The 23,354-nt window shown below is 38.3% G+C and overlaps 1 protein-coding gene across 2 annotated transcripts in view; it reads left to right on the forward strand.

The window, feature by feature from the left end:
- LOC311080035 (uncharacterized protein) overlaps nucleotides 1-23,354 on the forward strand; it is a 66,186-nt gene that overhangs the window by 33,217 nt on the left and 9,615 nt on the right. The window contains exons 2-3 of one of the 2 annotated variants that reach the window (XM_084109798.1): nucleotides 3,035-3,090; nucleotides 4,542-6,185. In XM_084109798.1, coding sequence (XP_083965924.1) covers nucleotides 3,079-3,090; nucleotides 4,542-6,185 — 1,656 coding nt within the window. In that variant the 5' untranslated portion in view covers nucleotides 3,035-3,078. The remainder of the gene's footprint in view (nucleotides 1-3,034; nucleotides 3,091-4,541; nucleotides 6,186-23,354) is intronic. The other variant, XM_084109797.1, reaches the window with a different exon arrangement.

Below are 23,354 nucleotides of genomic sequence, written 5' to 3' on the forward strand. Positions count from 1 at the left end.
GCAAAGATAACAAACAAGTGCAGATAACAAGATTTTCAGTGAAAAACAACTTAAAGTCTGTCTGAACCGGAAGTTGCAAATGACTTCTCTCCAGTGTTGTGACATATTTCCAAGTGAAACAGAATATTGAACAGAGGGCAGGGTTTCACTTTAGCGCTCCTCCTCTCCATTTCTCGCTCATAGCAGACTAACGGTTTGAGGGGAGTGGTTAAGCGTTTTCAACCCAAGCCGTCAAACTGACATCATCAGAAAAGGAACGCCATTCTAGACTGGAAGTAACTTTTCAGATTTTGATTAAAGATTACCACGGCAAACAATTTTTTAATTGTTCACCACAAGACTAATATGCGCTAACAAAGTAAATAGGGTCAATTTTGATTTCATGTCGACTTTAAACGTCAGTCTGTTTGAAGTCGTATGGACTACTTTTATGGGGCTTTTTTTTATCATTTTTGAGCCTTCAGCCCCAGTCCACATTCACTTTTTTATATTGAAATGAATTATCAGGATATTCATCAAAAAGTCATCTTGTGTGTTCCACAGAAGAAATAAAGTTGACTAAACAATGACATTTTGGGGTTTAATTTCCCCACGGGGATCTGTACCTCTGCCTATCTCAGCACCTCTTCAAGGGTGTTTGTCTTGGTGAGCGTATGAGAGGTTCACTGTGTTTTCCGGCACACACACACATACACACATACACACACACACATTAGGCGTGTTTATGTTGGTCTATGAGATGAAACTCTGTTCATGTGCAAAAAGTGTCTCCAGACCCCTCCCATTTTGTTTCTCTTGGCACAAACCCTCTCCTTTCCCTACTCTGTATCTCTATCTTTCTTTCTCACACACACACTCATCCTGTTTCTGTGTTCTCTAACAAGAGGGACTGTCCTTAATTACCTTTGTTGTGCAGTGAAACGTACGGGTAGCAGTAGCTTTTCTCAAAATCTTCCTCTTAATCATTGCTCAGATAACCTTCTGCACCCTCAAACTAAAAGTGGATATTTTTGGAGCCAGCAATGTTCATTGAGTCGAATACATTTTTTTCTAATTAGTCACTGCATATTCAGTAATGATGAATGTTATAAAATAACATAACATCAATTTAGAATTTCGGTCTGTGAAATCTGGTTAGTTGATTAATGGTCGTGGCTGAAGCTGTTGGTTAAACTAACTTTTTATAAATCAATCATTTTGTCTCTGTATGAATTACTGAGTGAATCATTTAAAATAATAACGTGTCAAAGATTCCATAACTTTGTCTTGGCATCTGTGAAGAGGCCAAAAGCTTCTGAATCATTGATTCGTTTCAGATGACTGCACAGACAGGGACACCATGGTTGAATAATCAGCAGTTGCAGAGGTTGATCGATAGCAGCCGTCATGGAAAGCTGTGTGTGTGGACATGACAGCCAGGTCTAGACACAAGAGGAATGAACGGTGAAGAGACAGATATCATAGTACAGCATCGAAGGACATGCAGAACTGGGTATACTGAGTAGTTGGAGTATAAGAAGATCATTAAGTAGTAGTGCCAATAATAATTTCACATAGACTTTTTAATTAGAAGCAGCATATATATACAAAATATTGTGTATGTATGAAATTTCATTCTGTCGTTAAGTTTGTCAAGAGAATGAAAGAGCCGTTTTTGAAGTGTGCGCAAGTGCTCAAGAACCCCGGGAGAATATTAGAAAGGATCCGCAATTAAATCAAAATCTGATAATAAAGCAAAACAATGGAGAACAAAATAGTGATTCTATATTATTGAATGACGGATGTGTGACAGTTACTACAGTTCTGGGAAATATTTGTGACTAGTTAATTTCTCCAAAAATTCCTTGTACTGTGGTAGTTAAGCAACGAGTTATGTTGTTTGGTTGTGCTGTATGTGTTGGATTTGCTAAAAAGAACCAACTGCTTATTAGCCATTTGTTTGGGAATCAGACTAAATTGGTTGAGCTGTATGTCATTGATTCACTACAGAACAAATTACTCTACTGAACTGATTCTTTTTGGTGAATCAAAATTAATCAATTCTTTTAAATTGAACTAAACTGGTCGTGCTGTAGGTTCTGTTGTGGTGTTGCCGTGCTTCTGAATAAGTAAATCAGGGAACTCTGTTAGAATTTGTACAGTATGCATTGACGGAAGAATGCACATGCAAGAATTGCTAACGGAACCAAATGTCATTCATATCACCTGATCTCAATCATGTTTTTGACATGGTATCATGTCCAATAAACATACCAGTGTGCATTTTTGTGTTTTTGTTGGTGTTTATTGGTTACGTGGTAGTAGTGGTGGTCCGTTGTGTCGTGTAATCCTAAAATGTAAATTCTCCTAGTTTTGGTGGTGGTAGCGGTAGTATTTGTTCTGGGCATTGTGCTAATTGACACTTTGGTCTCGGGTACTATTTGATGACTTTTATTTTAATCTCAATACCCAACAAATCCATCATCCCAATTATTGACATCTACCATTACACACACTCAGACTGCACTAATTTATTAATCCCCTCTCATCATTGTACCATTCTGTTTGTTTAGCTTCCTGTTTGAATGTATGTGTGATTGTGTATTCATTGTGTGTGTTGTGTATGCAGTGTAGCTTTAATGAGAATCAGAACAATGCAATCAGATGTGTATGCCTTACCAGCCATAATTATGAGGAATATGCACAGCAGTGTGGATGATAGGTCTGCTCCCTCTCTCTCTCTTTTGCCAGCGCTCTCTGTGCTGACAGATGGTTGTGTCAGTCATAATGGGACAAATCCGATCGCTACCGAATGAAAGGCGTCCCTCCAGCAGAGAGAGAGAGAGAGAGAGGGAGAGAGACAGTCGATGTGTCTGTATTGATGTGTTTACTCAGGGTGAAATTGGCATCCATTAGAGAGAGGATTGTGTGTGCGTGTGTGTCAGTGAGAATACAGGCTCTAAAATGAAGGCTGCATTAATTCATATTCTGTTACACATGCACAGACACTCTTCCTTTACGTCACGTGTTCACACTGTCTCTTTTTCAAACACAGACACACATACGCATGGCAGGGTGGACTGCGCAGACAGCTTGGCGATGCCGGGGAAGGTGTGTCTCCAGAGTTCCATTGTTCTAGATGGAGAGGAATCTATGTGGGAAAACCTCCTAGATAAAAGGGGGGTGGGGAATGGGGGGATGAAGGAAGAGAAAGGAGGAAAGGGTGCTTTTGTAGGAAGTGGACTAGCAGTGTCCACAAGCCAGCTTCTTGGGAAGGGCGTGAGGTGTAGTGTTTATTTATTCTTGCATCGTATCTAAGCGGATACAATGTAGGGAGCTGTCAAGAATGTTTTTTCTATATATGATATGTACAAGACAATATTCTGTAATGGTTTTTCCAATGGCTTTTACAAGTCTAAAAAAGAGCTTTAAAATGGATAATGGTGTCAAAATCCACATAAAATAGAGAGAATGCAGAAGTTCTGCACAAAAAATACTGCACATTCTTCTGCAGCTGGAATGTTACAGTAAATTATTCATCCCGTCAAGAATCTGTTTCTTAGGAGGTCTCTCTTTATTCGTCTCTCTCTCTTTCTCAATCTTCTATAAGGTTAAAAGTAGCATGGAACACACAGGATTTCTAGCTGCACTGGGACTAAAATCCACTACACTCATTCCAGCTACCCAACCCAACTCTCTCTCTCTTTCTAAGTCTTTTTGTCCCTCTATTGTGGTAGTCTACTAGTCTCTTAGACAATAAAGTGGTTTTCTTTAAAAAAAAATCAAAAAATGTGTTGCTCTCATGAACTGAAACAGCTATTACCTGCGTTTTCTGGTTTATTTTGTAAGACCAGAATGAACACTCTTTATTTGAGCTTACCAGCATTCTATTTTTAGTTTTATTCAATGCTTTGCTTTGATAATAGGAATTTCTTGGAGGCCACACTCCTAAAAAAAAAATTCTGATTCTGTCTCTTTTATATTATGTGATTTGCGAGTTTGCAGACATCTTCATTCTGAATGTGAATGAGGTGCTTTTGATTGGTGGCTCTTTAGTCTTAATCTGCTAAGAGGCCTCTCCAGAGGGCATTGGAATTGGGAGGATGGGGTAAGAGAGAAGGCGTTCAGGGTTTTGACCCACGCACTAATGGAAACGGTCTGCTGAATGATCCCACTTCTGGCACCATAGGACAACAGCTGGGCCCTTGGAAGGCTCAGACCCAAAAAAGCCAATTTTGGAAACAGGCATTCATACTGGTAATGTTTGAAAGATAGAGCCCTGAGATCCCTACAGACCATTTGTGGGCAGTAACAGACCAGTCAGCTCATAGTAACATCATTAAGTTGTTGCCAAAAAACCTAAATATATACTTGAGAAATATGAGCGAATGTCCAGATTTAGACTATTAGTATATGTTGTCACATACCATCAGCCGATGTTACACAATTCTGGTTGATTGGCAATCCTTTGTTGATGTTTTTTTATTATGACGTTCATCATTCTGTTCTCCTTGAAGCAACTTGCAGTGATAACAAGCCTGTGTCTTTCTGTTTCTCCACAGCTGCCAGGATCCCTGAAGAGGAAATTGACTGGGGCCGTCGAGAGTTCTGCATCGCTAAACGGGGTCTCTGACACGTCTATGACCCAGGGAGGTGGCAAACGACTATGTCTGGAGGATGTCACCCTGGCAATGGGACCCAGCTACCCTCAGCCCCCGTTCCCCTCTGGGATGGGCAACCAGGGGGGTGTTCTGGAAGCTAACCGACTGAACAGTAACAACAACAATTTGGGCTCTCCGTATTCTGTACCCCCGAACACTAGTCCTGGATCAACTCCGGGGACTGGGGGAGGCTCAGGGGGCTTCAACCCAAATGGGAGTTCTGCCACACCTTCAGTGGAACAGGAACTGCAGGAGATTTTAGATGAACTAACAAAGAATCCTGATCCCTCTTTACCAGAGCTTGACATTGACAAGATCTTAGGAAAAGAAAGTGATGACCAGGCAAGTAGTGCTGGAGGTTTTGTCCACCCGGAAGGTAACGGCACCCCTAAACGATCCCCACAGAGACAGTCGCACCTGGAGGCCCACCTCACTCAATCCCCTGGTTTCTCTCAAGCTGGTTCCCCTCAAGTGGGTCCAAGTCCTGCTGGGGCACCATATACGCTACCACACCCTTCCAAACCAGTTCCGTCTCCACTCTCAGCATCACCCCTATCGTCGTCCTCCTCACAAGGGCAAAATCAAGCACGATCACCCATGCTTTCTGCCGCCCTATCAAGCCGTGCTGGGTCCAACTGGCATGAGATGTCCCGGGCCCAACAGCTTCAGCAGATGGCGTCAAATAGTAAGCACCATTCTAACAACAGTGCTGGTCCCCCACCTACACAGTCAGGGTTGTCTGGATTGGGCCCACAGAGTACTTCCTGGGCTGGTCCCTCTCCACCCTACCGACCAGGGGATAAACTGCCTAACTCATCACCTCATCAGCAGCCCTTCAGCCCAGCAGGTAATATTCAGAGCCCCCAGAGCTCTCTAATCTCTAGCATGGCTCCAGCCCCATCCACCGGACCTTCGCCACCCTACAGGCCAGAAAAGCTTGCCAGCCCAGCAATTGCTCAGCCCCCTTTTAGCCCGCAGAACAGCCTTCTGTCTGGAAATGCCCCACCAGGAGTTTCAGGCACTGCAATCCAAGGTTCTCAGGCAAGTTATCTTCCTGGCGTGGCCCCAACATCAAACAACACTCGACCATCACCTCCTTACAGACCAGATAAACATCCGAGCCCAGCTGGGCAATGTCAACCAGGAACACAACCTCCCACACAAGGACATCTTTTCAACTCACAAAATAATCAAGCACCTGCAATGTCTAGTCAGCTGTTCAAGGCCATCACATCCAACCAGCCACCACCCAGTAGCCTCAAGCTCCTCATGCAGGCGCAGGGTAAACCCTCACAGCTGCAACTAAACAAGACCTCCACAGCCGGTATGGGTACAGAACCCTACTCCTTCAATAACACCAAGCCATTACGACATTTTGACCCCGATCCCTCTGTGGGCAAACTGGGTCCTCTAGCTGTGGGAGGATACCGCAATGCTAGCATGCAACCCACAACGGCCACATCGGCCACAGGACATGGACATCTTCTGCCACAGCGCATGCAAAGGGGGATGCCGACTGGTGGTATCGTGCCTCACTGCAGAGATGTGAGTACCATCACTTGCTTGTTAAAATGATGTGTGGACTGTCATATATTTCAAAACATATTTCGCAAATAATATCAGACAGGTTGTATTAAAGTCAACTCTTAGTATGAGCTTTAGGAGTTTTGTAACCTTGAGGATTAGTGTTTTCCCAATGTGTAATTTAAGGTGTTTTTAAAAATTGGGGGAAAAACATTGAATAAAGAACAGTCTCTGGTAGTTTATACAAGTTGCAGTATAGTGTATAGGTGGGGCAGGTACATTTTTCACTGTTAAAATATCTTCTCTTTCTATCCCAGGTTAATGTACAGAAACAAATGAAATTAAGTTGTTCTTGAGTTGACCTTCCAAACTGTAACCTTTTAGCTCTTAGATGATTTCAAAACATTACTCTTTTTGTACGAGTTATCCACCATGTCATTTTCTGGCTGTTGTGTCAGTTTAGGGCAAAATTACAGGAGCAGACAGGAGCAAGGGTGTAAGGAGACTATTTTTGCGCCTCTAACAGTGCAGAACTGACACACTTTACCTTTAAGTGCAGGCAATAGATGACTTCTGTAGTTGTTATTTTCACAGACTGCAATGTGTCTAAAATTTTCAATAGATGATTTAGAGACAAAAGTTGTTTTAGTCAGGGCTTCTAGAATTACATTATTAAAAATCCCAAGATATAAGATGGGGGATGTACAGTCCTGTGTTTTTCCATTAGCTTGTGGAGCTTTGGGTATGCTCACTTTATAGACTGTTTCTAAAAGGTGGAGTGGAGTGGGCACCCTGTGGTGTGTACCATGGGAAGGGAGGGGAGTGGGTGTTCCAATTCTGATGTGTGTATAAGGGGGCAGTTAGGAAGCTCCAAAGGTTAATTGAATGGACAGCTGAACATAGAGTGAAGGAATGTGAGTCTTTGTATACGAGTAGCATTCATGCTAAGAGGCTGAACATGCTCAGCCCATCTCTGTTAATTAGGATAGGGCTGAAATTACTGTTTTTATACTTGTCTTGTTAGTGTTTGATGTCTGATGATTTCAGTTTTTGTATTTTGGTGGAAAGAAAGAAGAAAAAGAGGCACACTTTAAGTTTTGTTTTGTGCTAACTGAGAGAAAACTATTTGTTTGCTCTGAAGTGAGAGTTTGTGTGAGTTTGTTTACGCAGTGAAGAGAAAAGACTTTGGGACTGTGTGTGTGTGTGTGTGTGTGTGTGTGTGTGTGTGTGTGTGTGTGTGTGTGTGTGTGTGTGTGTGTGTGTGTGTGTGTGTGTGTGTGTGTGTGTGTGTGTGTGTGTGTGTCCACGCTAAAGAGAAAACTATAGAGTTTCAAAGTACTGCTGTGCATTCTGTCTCCCTGCGTGGCGGTCTGTTTGAAGACAGAGTTCCCCTCTTTGAGCCCAGTAGTCCTCTTTCATCACACCAATAAAAGATAATGAATTTTAGAGGAGAGGGAGATTTGAGGAAGAAAGAGAAAAGGGGGCCAGTTTCTTTAGTGTCTTGGCATGCATGGTTGCAAACTAAAGAGGGACTCAAACCATTCTATCCCCCAAACTGACTAGCTCTTTCTCTCTCTCACACACACACAGGTTGGGTTTTTATGTTTTATGGGGACATTTTATAGACATGATTTTTAAACTGTACAAACTGTACATTATATCCCCTAAACCTACCTTTCACAAAAAACTTTCAGCAAAAAACATCACTTATATAATTTATAAGCGGTTTTCCTCATGGGGACCCAAAAATGTCCCACAAGTTCAAGGATTTTATATATTGCTGTCTTTGTGGTGACATTTTGTCCCCATAGCGTAGGGTTTACCAGGACCACACACACACTCTCACACAGTTTGATTCAAACTACTCAACTCACAGTCTTTTTTGTTTATTAGATTAGATTTGTGTACATACTTTAGTCATTTTTAATAGTGGGCATTCTGAATTAAATGTTGTATAGTTTGCTTTTATAATTGATTTAATTTCATTTATTTATATAACTGTAACATTTGAGACAGGCAAAGAAGCAGGCTGGGAAGCGGATCCACGTGCAGGTTAGATTTATTAAAGTGTGAACACAAAGTAACTGGTGAAAACAAATGAAAACACGGAACAGGAGGAAACACACTAAACCAGGGAATGTCCATTCAACGACTGACAGAACAAGAGAAAACAAAGGGCTATATAACACAGGCAGACAAGCTTAACAAGATAACAAGGGGGCGTGGCTAATAAGAAACACCTGGGGAGACTGATCAACATTAAACGTAACAAGGAACTGCAAAACATGGAGCAAGACAGGTAATAACATAAGTCCAGGAACACACAAGACAGGAGAACACAAGTTGGAATCATAACAATAACAAATATTCAATTATTTGTTTATTTAGCTTATTTTATGTGGGTGTATATATTGATATAATGTAATAAACGAGTTATATATATATATATATAGAGAGAGAGAGAGAGAGAGAGAGAGAGAGAGAGAGAGAGAGAGAGAGAGAGAGAGAGAGAGAGAGAGAGAGAGAGAGAGAGAGAGAGAGAGAGAGAGAGAGAGAGAATATTAAGAAATGCTTAATAGGAAAGTGTTGGGTAATGGTTTGGTTTGGTAAAACTTTGTGACGCTTCTTATTATGAACTGAACACGTACCTCTATTTCCTTTAGGAGCACAAACAAGTAGAAAACAAAAGTTTGATTATTATCAAGACTCATGATTCACAAGAACCCAACAGCAACACAGGTATTTTCCCAGCAGGAGTAGCTTTCTCATATAGTCATTGACTCAAGTGGGGATTCCCTCCTCCTACGGAACATCTCTCTCTCTCTCTCTCTCTCTCTCTCTCTCTCTCTCTCTCTCTCTCTCTCTCTCTCTCTCTCTCTCTCTCTCTCTCTCTCTCTCTCTCTCTCTCTCTCTCTCTCTCTCTCTATGTTTACAGTTTGTGGAGGAAGTCTGTTTGCCTGTGTGTTCAAAAGCAGAAGTGAGATTGTCTTTTTTATCTTTGTAACCTCACTGACACTCCTCAATTAGAGAAAGTAAGAAAGAAACTTCAGAGCGATTAGTTTATTGTAAAAAGCCCAGAAATAATAATTGTAAACCAGGAAGAAGCGATAGAGAGAGTGGAGAGTGGCAGGGGCGGTTAAATATCGAGAAATTACATATCTGTGTGAGATTACAGAACAAACATTTTCTCCTCATCTTAACGTCTGTTTGTAGTCAGTTCCAGTTATCTAGACGTAGAAAAAAAACTCTTATCCCTCTCTCTACTTGCCTTTTTGACATCAGTGACAAATTCTTTGTTTCAGTCTATCTCTTTGTGCTTCTTTTCTCCCCCCTTTTTGCTCTCCTCTGTGACTTGGTGTGACAGATTGGATAACCCTAGAGGTGTGTGTGTGTGCGTGTGCGCGTGCGCGTGTGTGTGCGTGTGTGCGCGTGTGCGTGTGTGTGTGTGTGCGTGTGCATATGATTTATGAGGACACAAATTTGTATAATAACATGGGTATTACACTGGTGTTACAACGTAAACGTTGTTTATGAGGACATTTACTGTGTCCTTGTAATGAAAAAGGCTTTAAAGACATGCTAAACATTCGAAAGTTTTCTGTGATGTGTAGGTTTAGGGGTAGGGTTAGTATAGGGGGATAGAATATTCAGTTTGTACAGTTTAAAAACCATTACAACTATGGAGAATCCTCTTAATGATGAAGTGTGTGTGTGTGTGTCTGATTTGTGTCTGTGGTGTGTGCTGTCATGTCATCGGCCTCTCTGGGTGTTTAAGTGTTTCTGGAGAAGCCCAGGTGTAGCTTTGAGCTGAATGGTTCATATGACTTGAGACTTTTGATGCCATTTCCCTAGTGCCAGATTGATGTTGAAGTGACTCAGTAAATCTGAGGTCAGATGGAGGCGCGGTGGAGACGTGGTTTTCTGAAGAGTTGAATTAATGAGGGTTCAGTTAGGAACTGTGCTGTCTACACTGTTACTGTATCAACTTTGATGTATCCTAAAAGTCCTTAGGAGAAATTAAAAATAGAAACAAATGAGGTAGTTGTTGACAGTCAGATTATTTGGTTTTTGAAGAATTTAATGTTGAATGTTGAGACTTTTTGTTTATGAAAAGTTCATGTTGAGACTTTTGATTGCGGACTTTGGTATCTGACCACAAATAAGTACTTTTACATGCATAATGGCACTACAGCAGGGTTTTGCATGCTTAAGCTAAAGTGTTTATCTCTCTGTGCAAGTACATGGCGTAATGCATAATTAAAGTTTATAAGAATAAATATACATCTTTCAGAGCAAGCGCACAGCACTGAAGTCAGTTGTGGTCTGATTAACGTGTAAACATGCTGCAAAGCAGTGGTACAATTGTGTTATCTAGGTCTGTTAGTTCGACAAGTCTTTAGTTAGTTCATAAAAACCAGGCTGGTATGATTTCAGTCGGGCTAGAGTGTTTGTATGACAAATTGCTATTTTAGTCTGACCAAAAGTGTGTTTAAATGCACATATTGTTGGTATGAAATGCCTTGCAAAAACAAGCATTTGCTCTCCATTTAATCTCATTGTTATGTGAGAAACAATTGAGAAGATGAGTGCATGGGGCAGTTTTTAAGGGTTATGTTAGGACTGGGTATTGATTGTAACCTCTTTATAGCATGTATTCATGAACATAGACAGCTTCTCTTCCATCATTACAACAGTCAATTATTCAATTAATTCATTAATTTGATCTCAACTTTATTTCAGTTAGCGAAAATGAATTTTAATATTTTTAGTTTCAGTAAACAATAACAACACTGCTCGCCACTCAGCCCTGTTGGTATGTAAGAATCGCTGTCTTCACTCTCTTGTTTGTCTGTGTGTTCATGTCCTTCCTTCAAGGCTGAAGTGGTGGGGGGGTTGGCTACATACACAGGAGAGAATATTTCATGCCAGTACCACACACACACACACACACACACACATCCACAGCGATCTTCCCAGCAGGGTGTGGAGAGTCTAACCTTGTTTTGCGCCTCTCTTCTGCTTGGGCACGTTCACTGATTTTAACCATTTTTAAAAGCTCTAAGTGGGTCAGCTGTACATAAATGTGTCTGAGAGAAATACGAGACAGATAGACAAAGGGAGAACAGGTCACTGCTGCCACAAGAACACATTTACCCACATTTTATCAATAGGAGGTCGTGCCATGCTTGTGTTTGTGTTTGTTCTTAGGTAGTTTACATTTAACTACTTTTAGAAAGTTGTCATTCGGTGTGATGTAGTAGTCCATGTAAAACTACGATTTGTGAACTAATGACTCTTCTGAACCAATTCTTTTAAAAAAGTTGGTCAAAAAGATTAATGAAAATTCTCACTCTCCCTCACTAAACCATGAGTATTTTAGTTTTTTTACTCTGATTCGAAATGAACCAGGAAACATTTATGTGCTAGGTAGTTTCATACACTTTAGAGTTTTGGTGGTGTATAAATGAATTATTATGTTTTATTATAAACAATAGTGTTCTAAAGGAATAGTGAAATGATTTACTAAAACATTAGGCCTGTTGGTTATTGTTTAACAATAAGGTGGTAATAAGCTATAATGACATTTTTTTCGAGTTATATTTAAATGGTACAAAAACACAATCAGGATGACTAGAGTGACAACATCAAATTGGAGCTAATTTATACTAAATGCAACTAGAAAACCACGCTATAGTTAATAACTTAAAACATGTAGTTTATACCAAAGCATCACCTCATCATCATAGTACTCCGTAGTGACTGTTGTTAAAAGCTAAAGTAAGAAAATGTGAGCTGACTGAAGCAAAAGTTTAATTTTTGGATCTAATGGCTCACATTTTATTTTATTTTATTTTATTTTAGACTAGTCTCCTGATGCATCAACTACCGTTATGTCTTACAGCCCAGCCCTTACTGAAGAGTTCATATTAAGGACACAAATGATATCTTGATTTATTGTAATGAAACTGACAAGGAGGTCTTAGACTAAATGCCTCCTTTAATTTTATTCAGTGTGTGCAAGAAAGAAGCCTTGTTGTGTCAGCTTCTGTGCTTTGTGCCCAGAGGAGACAGAAAAGAGAGACAGAGATAGAGAGGACATTCAGCAATCCAACCCCTCATCAGTATTTTATTAAGAGAACGAAAGGGTTTTGCAGCCGAGACCTGCTTTCCACACATACAAATGCATATTCCTGCTTTTCATACTCACATTTCCAGCTGCCAGAATCTACAGACGTACACTCAGTCAATGTCAAACACATTTACCTATCCTCTCTGATTCTGTTTTTTGCGTGTGTGTGTGTGTGTGTGTGTGTGTGTGTGTGTGTGTGTGTGTGTGTGTTCATGTTGTGTTGCTGTTTTAGCAAGAACAGCAACGATTAAATCCATCTGCACCAAATGCTCACTCTCTGTCTGTTCAAAGGCAGCTCATGTTTAATTCTCTCATTTTTTCAACTTACTGTGGAGGGAGGGGGGGATGCTAGAGAGAGAGAGAGAGAGAGAGAGAGAGAGGAGATTGTCAGCATAGAGACACTGAGAGAGTCTGACTCCAGACAGGAGAATGAGGCAGACGTACAGAAAAAGCATAGTGAGTGAGCGTCGCTGGGAAAGAGAGTGTATGCGAGTTTAGTGGTGAGGGAAGAAGAGAGAGAGAGAAAGAAGGAGGGAGGGAGAAAGTGGAGGCGGAAAGGGAGAGACAGACAGGAGGCAGACAGAGTGAGACAGACTTGGCGACTGAATTCTGGGAGCTGCTCTGCACACACACAAACACACACACACACACGCTCTAAAAGTATCTAAATAATATACACACTCTCTAAATAAATCCACCTACACAAGAACTCTTGATTGTTTAATATCAATGGACTAGCTCAGATTTATTCAGGACTGAGGCAAAAACAGCGTCTCTGTTCTTGTTAGTAATTTTCTTCCATTTAGGATGTGTTCAGTTACAGTATGAAGGTTTGTCCAAGCAAATTACGTTTATCTTAAAGAAAGCCAGCATGAGCACACTTTTCAAGCGTTTAGTAAATTAAGTCTTAAATGTAAAGACAATAGACACATACTGTATACTATCTGGTGGTCAGTCTGTGCTAGGATTAAAAGCCAAAATGAGAGCATGTAATGTATGGTAGCCTGTTTCTACCACATATGATCATCAATTATGACATAAAAAGATGAAATTCTGAGATACTAAGTCATAATTCTGAGATAAAAAGTCATAATTATGACATACATAATTGACATAATTGTCGAAATTGAGATAAAAATCATAATTGACAAGCCGAAATTGACCAGAAAATTACCTTTTTTGTCTTTTTACTTAATTTAGAATTTTAAGTGTCATACTTTTTATTCCTTAATTGACTGTGTATGTTATAATTTCAGCTTGTCATAATTATGACTTTTTTGAGTTATAATTATGACTTTTCATGTCATGATTTACCAAAGCAAAAAAATGTTTTTACAGTATGTGGTGGAAATGAGCTTCCATAGTAATGCAATGCCATTCACTAAAAAAATTAGTTTAGGTGCCCTTTCTTGCAAGTTACATGATTGTACCAGTAGGTGGCGACGACAAGTGTCTGTTTGAGTGCTTTTAGCCAGTGAAACATTTTCTCATTGATACAAGTCAATCATTGTTCACTACCGAAAACAAGTATTATTATCCTTTGTATCATTTGCGTTGCAAATCTACTAGGAGTCATCTCCTCGTTCATGAATGAGATGCTCCATTCGGCCCTGATTCGAGTCTGTAAATTCACATTTAAAAAATGACTCGTTCAGTGAAGGGTGTGTTCATTCAGTATTTCCAACCAATGAAATGCTGGTTCAAATCCCATGCTCAAATGCTATTGACTTCAAACGGGAAAGACCGTTTTACTCTGTATCGTTATACTGTAAATTCCTGTTTAGTCTATAATTCCGGGCTGAAGTTGCTACACTGCTTTCTTTGTATATTTAGCATCAGTTTATACAAACTAGGCTACATGACCAGCCGCGTGTGTGATGACTTTTGGATTTGGTTAGACACTGTGTTTGTGTTAAAGCGGGTTATATAAATGTCAGATTGAGTCTAACGCGGCCTTGTGCTGACAGTGATGAAGCCATGTGCTGACAGTGATGACTGGCTGTTTGACAGCTCTAGTGTATCTGCTTGCCAGATATGGCACACGTATATAGCCTAGATGGTGCTTTTTGTTTGTTCACGTGTTTGTTCATATCTCCGTAATGTCAAACCTATGTAACTTTAATAGTGACCATGTTAGCTCTGTTTCATGTCAGTGCCTCTGTATGTGATGGTACAAATGTGTATTTGTATCTTGAAAGACAAAACAGCATTCAAAAATGCATCTAACTAGAGATAATGTGATATATCTATAATTGGAACAGGACAGAACTTGATTTGACCCATTGGGATTTGCTTGGATCATTAAAAGTTATGCTTTGATATTGTAAACTACCAACTGGTGGCAACGTTTGCAGAAAAGAAACATCGTTTTATGAGGCACTGAAAGTACATTCTGAGTAGCAAAACCTTTAGTTTATGTCTGTTCTTTTTTTATTTCCATGTTCAAATATTTTTTATCATAGATGGATGTTGAAGGATCTTGAGTCCATATTTAAATAGACTGACATCCTCATCCTCATCCTCAGAAATCATAAACAAAACCACACAAGCTAAAAGAAAATATGACCCAGACAACGTTAAATACTGGTACGGGTTCACTTTCAGTGAGGATGTGCTTTGTTTAGGGAATTATTGTCTGCTGAGAGCATGAAAGTCAAAAGTTTAGAGTGCCATCAAAGTTCAAGAGACATTTAGAAACCAAACACTCAAAACTATAAAGACAAGCCTGTTTGTATATTAGAATGCTAATCTGAATATATTACGGCAAATTATCCATTTGTAGTTAAGATTAATACCAGTTAATGTTGTATTTCAGGACATTTTTGTTTACTTGTGCGCAATTTTGGTTCTGTGTTGGGTCACCACTTCTGTGTTCGAATATAAAATCTGAGCCTGAAGCCAAAGCAGTTGAGAAGCAGTGATCTAGACAGCAGCTCTTGCTGTGGTGGATGCTGATTCAGTCTTTTCTCCTCTCAGCGCCTTCCTGCTCCTGTTTGGGTGTTTCTCTCTCTCTCTCTTTCTCTTCTACCATTCATTCTGTCTGACATGCAGTCATTTGTTGTTGTCTTTTCCTCGCCCTCTTCCAGACACCCTGTGGAGAGAGTGATGAAGGAGAATACAGGAGAATACAGAAGAGGGAGAAAATGACGAGGAGGGAGAGGAAAAAAAAGAGAGTGATGGCGTAAAACTAGCGTTGAGCGTTTGAGCCTTTGTTCTACTTTTATGTTAAGCAGGAATGAAAAATGCTGCGGTGCGGTTAGAGAATTACCAGATCTGAGTCTGATTTGTGCATTTAAATGTGTGCTGTAGCTTTAATAAGGACGTGTTGTCTTGAGCAGGTTAAAGATATCAGTCAAGTTGAAGTGTGTCACTGTTTCCACATAATTGATTCTCTCGCTCTCTCTTTTTTTCTCTCGTCCTCTTCTCTCAGCCTTCCCCATCCATCTCATCTGCCCCAGTAATGCACTCCCAGCTATAAATATATTATTATAAGCGTGTAGAATACAACAATCACAAAGCATCTATAAAATTGAGAACATTTACTGGTGGTAGTACGAAACAAATGTTTGAGTGGCTAATATCAGAGCATCATATCATGGTGGAGCATTGTGAATGTCAACGTATATCCTTCTTTTAGATCGAAAAAGCAATTTCAGGCTATTTTGGAGGTAGCTGGGAATTTAAAATAGTTTTTTCAACCATGCAAAAGAGTAAAAAGCAATGGAATGTCATGGAAATTTCTGTAGTGAAGATGCATTTTGTAGTTGCGCTCTGCTCTAAATATTTAATCAGCTAGATATTAGTCTTCTGTAGAGTAAAACGTGTTTGCATAGTGATGTCTGAACATTACAAACCATTGCTTTGAGTAATTCTTTTGAACGAATCAGTCAAAGTGGTTCACAGTTTGATCATGATGATTCATTAACAAATGTATCTAAATTAAAATGATTTTTTATTATTTTTTATATCTTCTAACCACAGATAACTGAAAAGGTCATTGTAAATCCACTGGTCGTTAACATAAGCAGACTGTCACCGTCTAAAAGATTTGCATAGCTGATTTATTGCATCTTTTCAAACAATCCAACCTATCAACACCCACATTATATACAAACATCCTCACAACTAGAATTTATTCTAACATGCATACTGTTGAGCACAAAGTGAATTCTTTCAGATTGTGCCATGCTTAAGGTTCTGTCATAACACTGGTTTATTTTGTGAAATCTTCTCTATTCATGCCACAAACTGTAGACACACCCAATCCTTTACTCCCATTGGCTGAGGAACACACTGAGGGGTGTGGCTAGGGTCAACTAAGCTAACAAGTCGACCACTTGTAGACATTACGCCCACATATGTGTTTGTTCCTGTCTGTGACGTGTGTGTGTGTGTGTGTGTGTGTGTGTGTGTGTGTGTGTGTGTGTGTGTGTGTGTGTGTGTGTGTGTGTGTGTGTGTGTTTATATGATTTATGAGGACACATTTGTATAATGACATGGGTATTACACTGGTGTGTGTGTGTGTGTGTGTGTGTGTGTGAGTGAGAGAGAGAGAGAGAGAGAGAGAGAGAGAGAGAGTATCAGTAGTTAGACTGACGTTACTTAACAACCTCTCTCGGCTTGACTTATGTAAAATAAATATTCATTATACAGTATGTGGGTAAAAAAAAAAAAAAAAACCTGTGTAGTTGTAGATACTTAGACTTTCTTAAAGATACACCAACCAGCAATAGATTATTTTAAATAGTTAGTTTATACACTACCATTCAAAAGTTTGAAAGAAGTCTCTAGGCTGCATTTATTTGATCAAAATACAGTAATAACAGCAATATTGTGAAATATTATTACAATTTAAAATAACTTTTTCAATTTAAATTTAATAAGCCATCACTCCAGTCTTCAGTGTCACATGATCCTTCAGAAATCATTCTAATATGCGGATTTGCTGCTCAAAAAAACATTTCTGATTATTATCAATATTGAAAACAGTTGTTCAGTTGTTTTGGTGGAAACCATGATACTGGTTTTATTTTCAGTATTCTTTGATATATAGAAAGTTAAAAACAACAGCATTTCTATGAAATAACGTTTTGTAACATTGCGAAAGTAATTTTGATCAATTTAATTCATCCTTGCTATATTAATTACTAATTAATAAATTAATTACTGACTCCAAACTTTTAAATGGTAGTGTATGTCTATTTTTTTCTAAAACTGGTATGGTGGATGAATCTACATGTCAAATATTACAGTGTAACACTAACATTTTGCAATAACATACTTTACAGAATAATTTAGACAAGATTAAAACCCGGATTAAAGTTGGCAGTCCAGCAAATGTTCCGAAAGTGAATCCATCTCCTACATTCTATCCCTTTTTATTCCCTCCCAACAGGGGATCATCACACACGTTCTTCATTCCTGTCTCCTCTGTCGCACTCTTGCAGAGGAACATATGGGCGAGAATGTGGCATGCATAATTAAACAGATCCACCGATAACATGTTGACACCGATTTGTTTAAAAAAAAACTCATTTATTTTTTCCAGCATGATTTGTTCTCATAACTTTAAGAAATGCTCATCGAGAGTTTCCCTTGAATCATTAAATTGTTGTACATGAGTCAAGTACTCTGTATAATGCCTTTTAAATTGCACATGAGATACTTGGCTGTGTTTCGGCTCTTAATACAAGTAGCTAATGACGGAGTAAGAGGTTGAATAAAGAAGCTTCGTTCAAGTTTCCTTCTTTAAAAAGCAATAAATAAACGTAATGCTATGCCACTGTGGCCCCTTAGCGTGTGATTGGTGTTTGCGTGTTTGACATCTGTCAGTTTTAATAGTGGCGGCTCCTCCACTCATCCCATGGGGCTTTATCTTCCACTCAGCACACAAATCTCCCAATCAATTTACCAAATGAAACCGGGTGTGCAGTGCTTAAAAGAACAGTCCATGCTTACTGAGCATGAGAGTGAGATGGAGAGAGAGAGAGAGAGAGAGAATATTGTTTATGTGACCTGTTCCCCAGCATTAACCTAATTCATTCATCCAGGATTAGGATGCTTTATTAAAGGAACAACGGAGGGTAAAAGAGAGTGAAAACAAGAGAAGAGGCTCAAGAAACCAAGACAGAATAAGAGATTGAGAATGAGTTGAAGAGAGGTGGGCAGATCGATCTTGAAACATCTGTACATCTGCGGTTGATTCTGCATTTAAAATGTGGTTTAACACAATAACCTACTATTTATTAAGTAAGAACGTTAATGTATATTATAAGCTTTAAAGTGAAAAAATGAACTTGGCAAGAAAGGCTTCATTTTATTTCATATACATCAATAAAAACCAAGCTAAATATTCATATTTATTAGGTTATTAGGTTTTTGCAGCATTTACAATAGCAACTCTACACTATAGAATTTGTTAAAGGATTGATATTTAATGTTAAAGTTTTTGTTTTATTGTTAAACAACTGAGTACCCGTTTTATCCTCAGAAATCACAAAGATGTAAATGTATCGCTATTGATATTGATATCTGATTGATCAAAAATATCATACTATTATACTAACCACTATTATAGTTTTTGATGTTTTGATTGTTTAGTGGATTTAGGGTCGGTTCACACATAGTGCATTTTACCATTCCACCGTGCTACTTTTCCATTGATTTCACAGACACTAGATGGACGTGTTTGACCTTTCACGTCTCACATCTTTTGCAGCGTCTCAAACATGACACTGCATTCGAAAAATGCGGCGCACAAGTTAAAAGAAGTTCAACTTGTAAAAAATATCCCCATTCCACTATCTGCGTTTTCAAAGCAAAAGCTCATTCTGTGTGAATGGCCCCTTGAAGGATCTCCACATTTTTCGGGTGACTCCTCCCCTTCCTGATCAAACTGAAGCTCTGGTTGTCATAAGAGGAAAAAGGAGTAGAAAGAGCAGCCACATAAAAACACGTTTTATATATAGAAAGAAAGTGCTCAAGGACATGTTGTGTGTGTGTGTCTTTTTTTGCACATGTTATCAGTGGATTTAAATTGCTAAGCTTGCACAAGGAAAGCCAAGAATCGGTGGATCCCAAGGTCTCTCTCCAGTAAGGATGACAGAATACCTTGAACTGGCTGCAGGCGTCATGAAACACACACACACACACCTCACATATTATTATTATTATTATTATTATTATTATGATTACACATATCTTTGAAATACTTGATTCTGATCGATCAATCTTAACATGCTAGTGTCAGTTTCCATGTAATGATAAACTGGAATTGTGTATTTGAAAGGTTCTTCAAAGTAATAATATGTTTATTATTGTCATACAGTACTATTCAAAAGTTTCGGGTCAGTAAGATTTTTTTAAAGATTGTTATAAAGAAATTAATACTTTTATATAGGATTCATTATGATTCATTAAATTGACATTCAAAAGTGACAGTAAAGACATTAATAATGTTACAAAATGTTTATTTTTATCCTGAATTCTGAATAAAAATAAAAGTATCATGATTTCCACAAACAAATTTGCAGAACATTTTCAACACTGATAATAATAAGAAATGTTAGTTAAGCACCAAATCAGAATATTAGAAAGATCTGAAGGATCATGTGACACTGAAGACTGGAGTAATGATGTTGAAAATTCAACTTTACCATTACAGGAATAAAATACACTTTAAAACATATTCAAAGTGAAAACAGTTATTTTAAGTTATACATTTTTGCAGCCTTGGTGAATTTCGTTATCTTTTTTATTCATGAAAAGATAAAGTAAACAGTCCTGACCACCCTGTCAGGGTTTGTACCATGTTTCATGAGGTTTTAGCCAAAATACAGGGTTTATGGTTCAGCTTTATGCTAAATCAACTCAAAGATTGTTACTTTCTATTACAGAATTTCTTGCATGCGTGTTTCACCATTCTGTTCTGAAATGGAAACCAAAGCTTAAGTACATTACAAAAACATTTGTGTGCTTAGAAGAAGATAAAGCCCTACAGAATGAGTGTTATTTTTGGGGCGACAACCTGTCATGGTAGCTTTGTGGAGTGTCTTAGAGGCTAATAAGCTACGATTACAGGTTTAGAAAGAGTGTCTGAGGTGTTTATAAAGTGTTTGTAAGGGATTGCCTGTTTCATGTAGCTTCTACCACTCTGATTTAGACAAGGTTGAGTGGTCTAAGCAGCTGATCTATCCTGACAGCAGTAATCCCCCCACGATCCCTCTCAGACTGTGTGTGCTAGCATAACAGCGGAATGGAGCAGATTGAATGGGGATGGAGTGAGAGAGAGTTAAATTATAAAAGAGTCTCATAATGACCGGGGTATGAAGGAAGTGTGTGTGTCTGCGTGAATAACCTCTAGGGAAGGTGTTATTCTGGTGCTCAGAGAGAAATAGCACTGCCTGATATTCATCCCTCTTTGCACACACACACACTTGTGGTCTACAGGAAGGAAGTTCTGGTGTGCTGTTGACTGTTCTTGCAAAGTGAAAGCCAGAGGAGAAGCAGCATGTTCGCTGAGATCTCTCAGACCACTGTGATATTGCAAACAACTCTCTTTCGGCCTCTAAACTGGGGATGAATTATTAAAAACTCAGCTAAGTTCACTAATAAATGCACATATACGCTGTTTGATGTGCTGCTGAAGAAGTGCTCGTTTAAAACGTGTTTTTGTGCTTCAGTGCTTTTTAAACTAAAATGTGGAGATTTAGCATTATCATGTATATCCCAGAGGATACGGACTGAACCTGCTGGAAAGTTTTGTTGCTTAATATTGTGTATTTTTTGATGTGGGGAAGGCTCATAGGGAGATTGCATCCTCACATATCTGTTTTATCGAGCGAGTTAACAACTGTTCCCAATTAATTTCTTACTTGCTTTTTGCAGTCTAGCCAGCAGTTCATATGAGTTAACAGCTGAAGAAATATACAAAATAAAGCGTTAAAGGGTTAGCTCAGCCAAAAATCTGTCGTATCTGTCAGATATTTTGAACAATGCTGTAGCAGTTTTGGTTACCATTGAGTTTCATTGTAGATTCTCAGAAAAGATGGGCAAAATGTGTACCTTTAAGCTGTTGTACCCAAAAATGTACAATTTTTACACGCTTTTTTCCTTAGAGTGTATGGACAAAAAATATATTTCACAAAATATCTTATTTTATGTTCCACAGAAGAAAGAAAGGCATTCAGGTTTAGAAAGACGTGAGGGTGTGTAAAAGATGACAGAATATACATTTTTTGATTTTGGGTAACATTTTACTAACAAGGTTTCGTTTGTTAACATTAGTTACAAAAAACCTTTATTAATCTCAGTTAATGTTAATTTCAATGTTTATTAATGCATTGTTAAAATCAATAGTATTTAATTGAAATAAAATGAACTAACAGTGAACAACAAACTAATAATAAAGAATAATAATTACTGTAGCAAATGTATTGCTCATTGTTACTCTATAATAGTTGATGCATCAGATAATGTTCACTAATGGGACCTTATTGTAAAACGATACTGATCATTAAAGAAAATCTAAAAATCAGAAAGGTTTTTGTGAGAGTTATTTTTAGTGGTAGGGCATTGAAAATATAATTAGCTCAGTTTAAAACAATAGAAGTCAATGAAAAGTCTATGATATAAAAATAACATGTGTGTGTTTTAATTGAAGAAAATGTCTTCAAATAGGTGAGGGATAATGGTACATTGTAGCAACACACACTGCTCTTCATTTCTTTGTTTCCAATAATCTCTCCCTCATTATTAGATATGAGCCGGCAGACCTGTGTGTGCTTGGTATTCTGCACCGCACTCATACATATACACCTGCAAGGTATCGGGATCTCAGGAGAACTACATGGGAATCAAACTTTCTCTCCCCCTGTAAACAGTTCACATCGGAAACAAAGCCCTACTGTCTGTGTAGTCAAACAGACAGTGTGTTTGCCCAGTAGATGAGAAACGCAAAGGCAGAACATGTGAGCAGATCAAAAAAGAAGAAATGCCAGAGGTCTGTCCGCCATCAGGGACCGTAAGACATCAGGGCAGCGAGCAGACAGTTACGGGAGCCTGTGTTTTTCATGGAGCAGAGAAAGTGGAAGACACTTTGTAAATGCATCATGTGAACAAGTAGTCAACCATTGTTACATTTTCAGCTCACTTACCGATAACTAGAGAGGTGGGTGGCCTGCTTTCTGGTGTAATGCAGATGCTTTTTTTATTTCTTTGTTTTGCTATTTATATATATAGGCTATACTGTACATTTTCATTACATTGTACTAACCTCTATTATCTTTAAAAAATATATTAATAATAATTATACTTCTATTTAAATATTTTTTAAATGCAATAATTATTAAACGTATCTAAATTAATAATTTATTACTTTAATTTAAAAATATTCAAATAGAATTTCACACAAAATACACGATTAGTTAGTATAATAATATGCAAATATATATAAGTAGTTAAATAAGCAATTTATTTTACTTGTCTGTATTTTTGTAATGTTGAATTAAATTGTTCTAACCTCTATCATTTGTTTTATATATTAATTTAAATTATATTTAAATATTTGTCATTAAATGAATGAACTTAGTGTAGTATTTAAAAATGTTTAAATTGAATCTTAAATAAATGAATTAATATAGATAAGACATTTGAAAATATGCATTATCCATTGAGCAAATACATAAGTTGGCCAACCAATATAAAAATGATTAGATTATGATTCATCCTCCTGGTTGATATATTGGTCTATAACTCATGCATTGAGAATTTTGATTGATTATGTTTATAGAGCTGCTTTTTGTGCTAGATGTCAATAATTAGAATAATTGTCTATTCAGTTAACATTATTATTCAGCGTTCGGTAAGAGATTTAAACAGTGTGGAGGGTATTCACGCTAACAGTGTAAGACACAATAACAGTAAAATGGCTTAATAAAACAGTCAGATGCAGTTGAACCGCGTTGTCAAACGCCGACCGCGTTGTCTTTGTGTTGTAGTGTATCGGCTAAGCAGAGCCCGTCCCGAGTGACCTTGCCCTGAGGTGGAATGGATGGAGGAGG

The sequence above is a fragment of the Abramis brama genome, assembly GCF_963993115.1.
Source record: "Abramis brama genome assembly, chromosome: 3".
Taxonomy (NCBI): Eukaryota; Metazoa; Chordata; class Actinopteri; order Cypriniformes; family Leuciscidae; genus Abramis; species Abramis brama.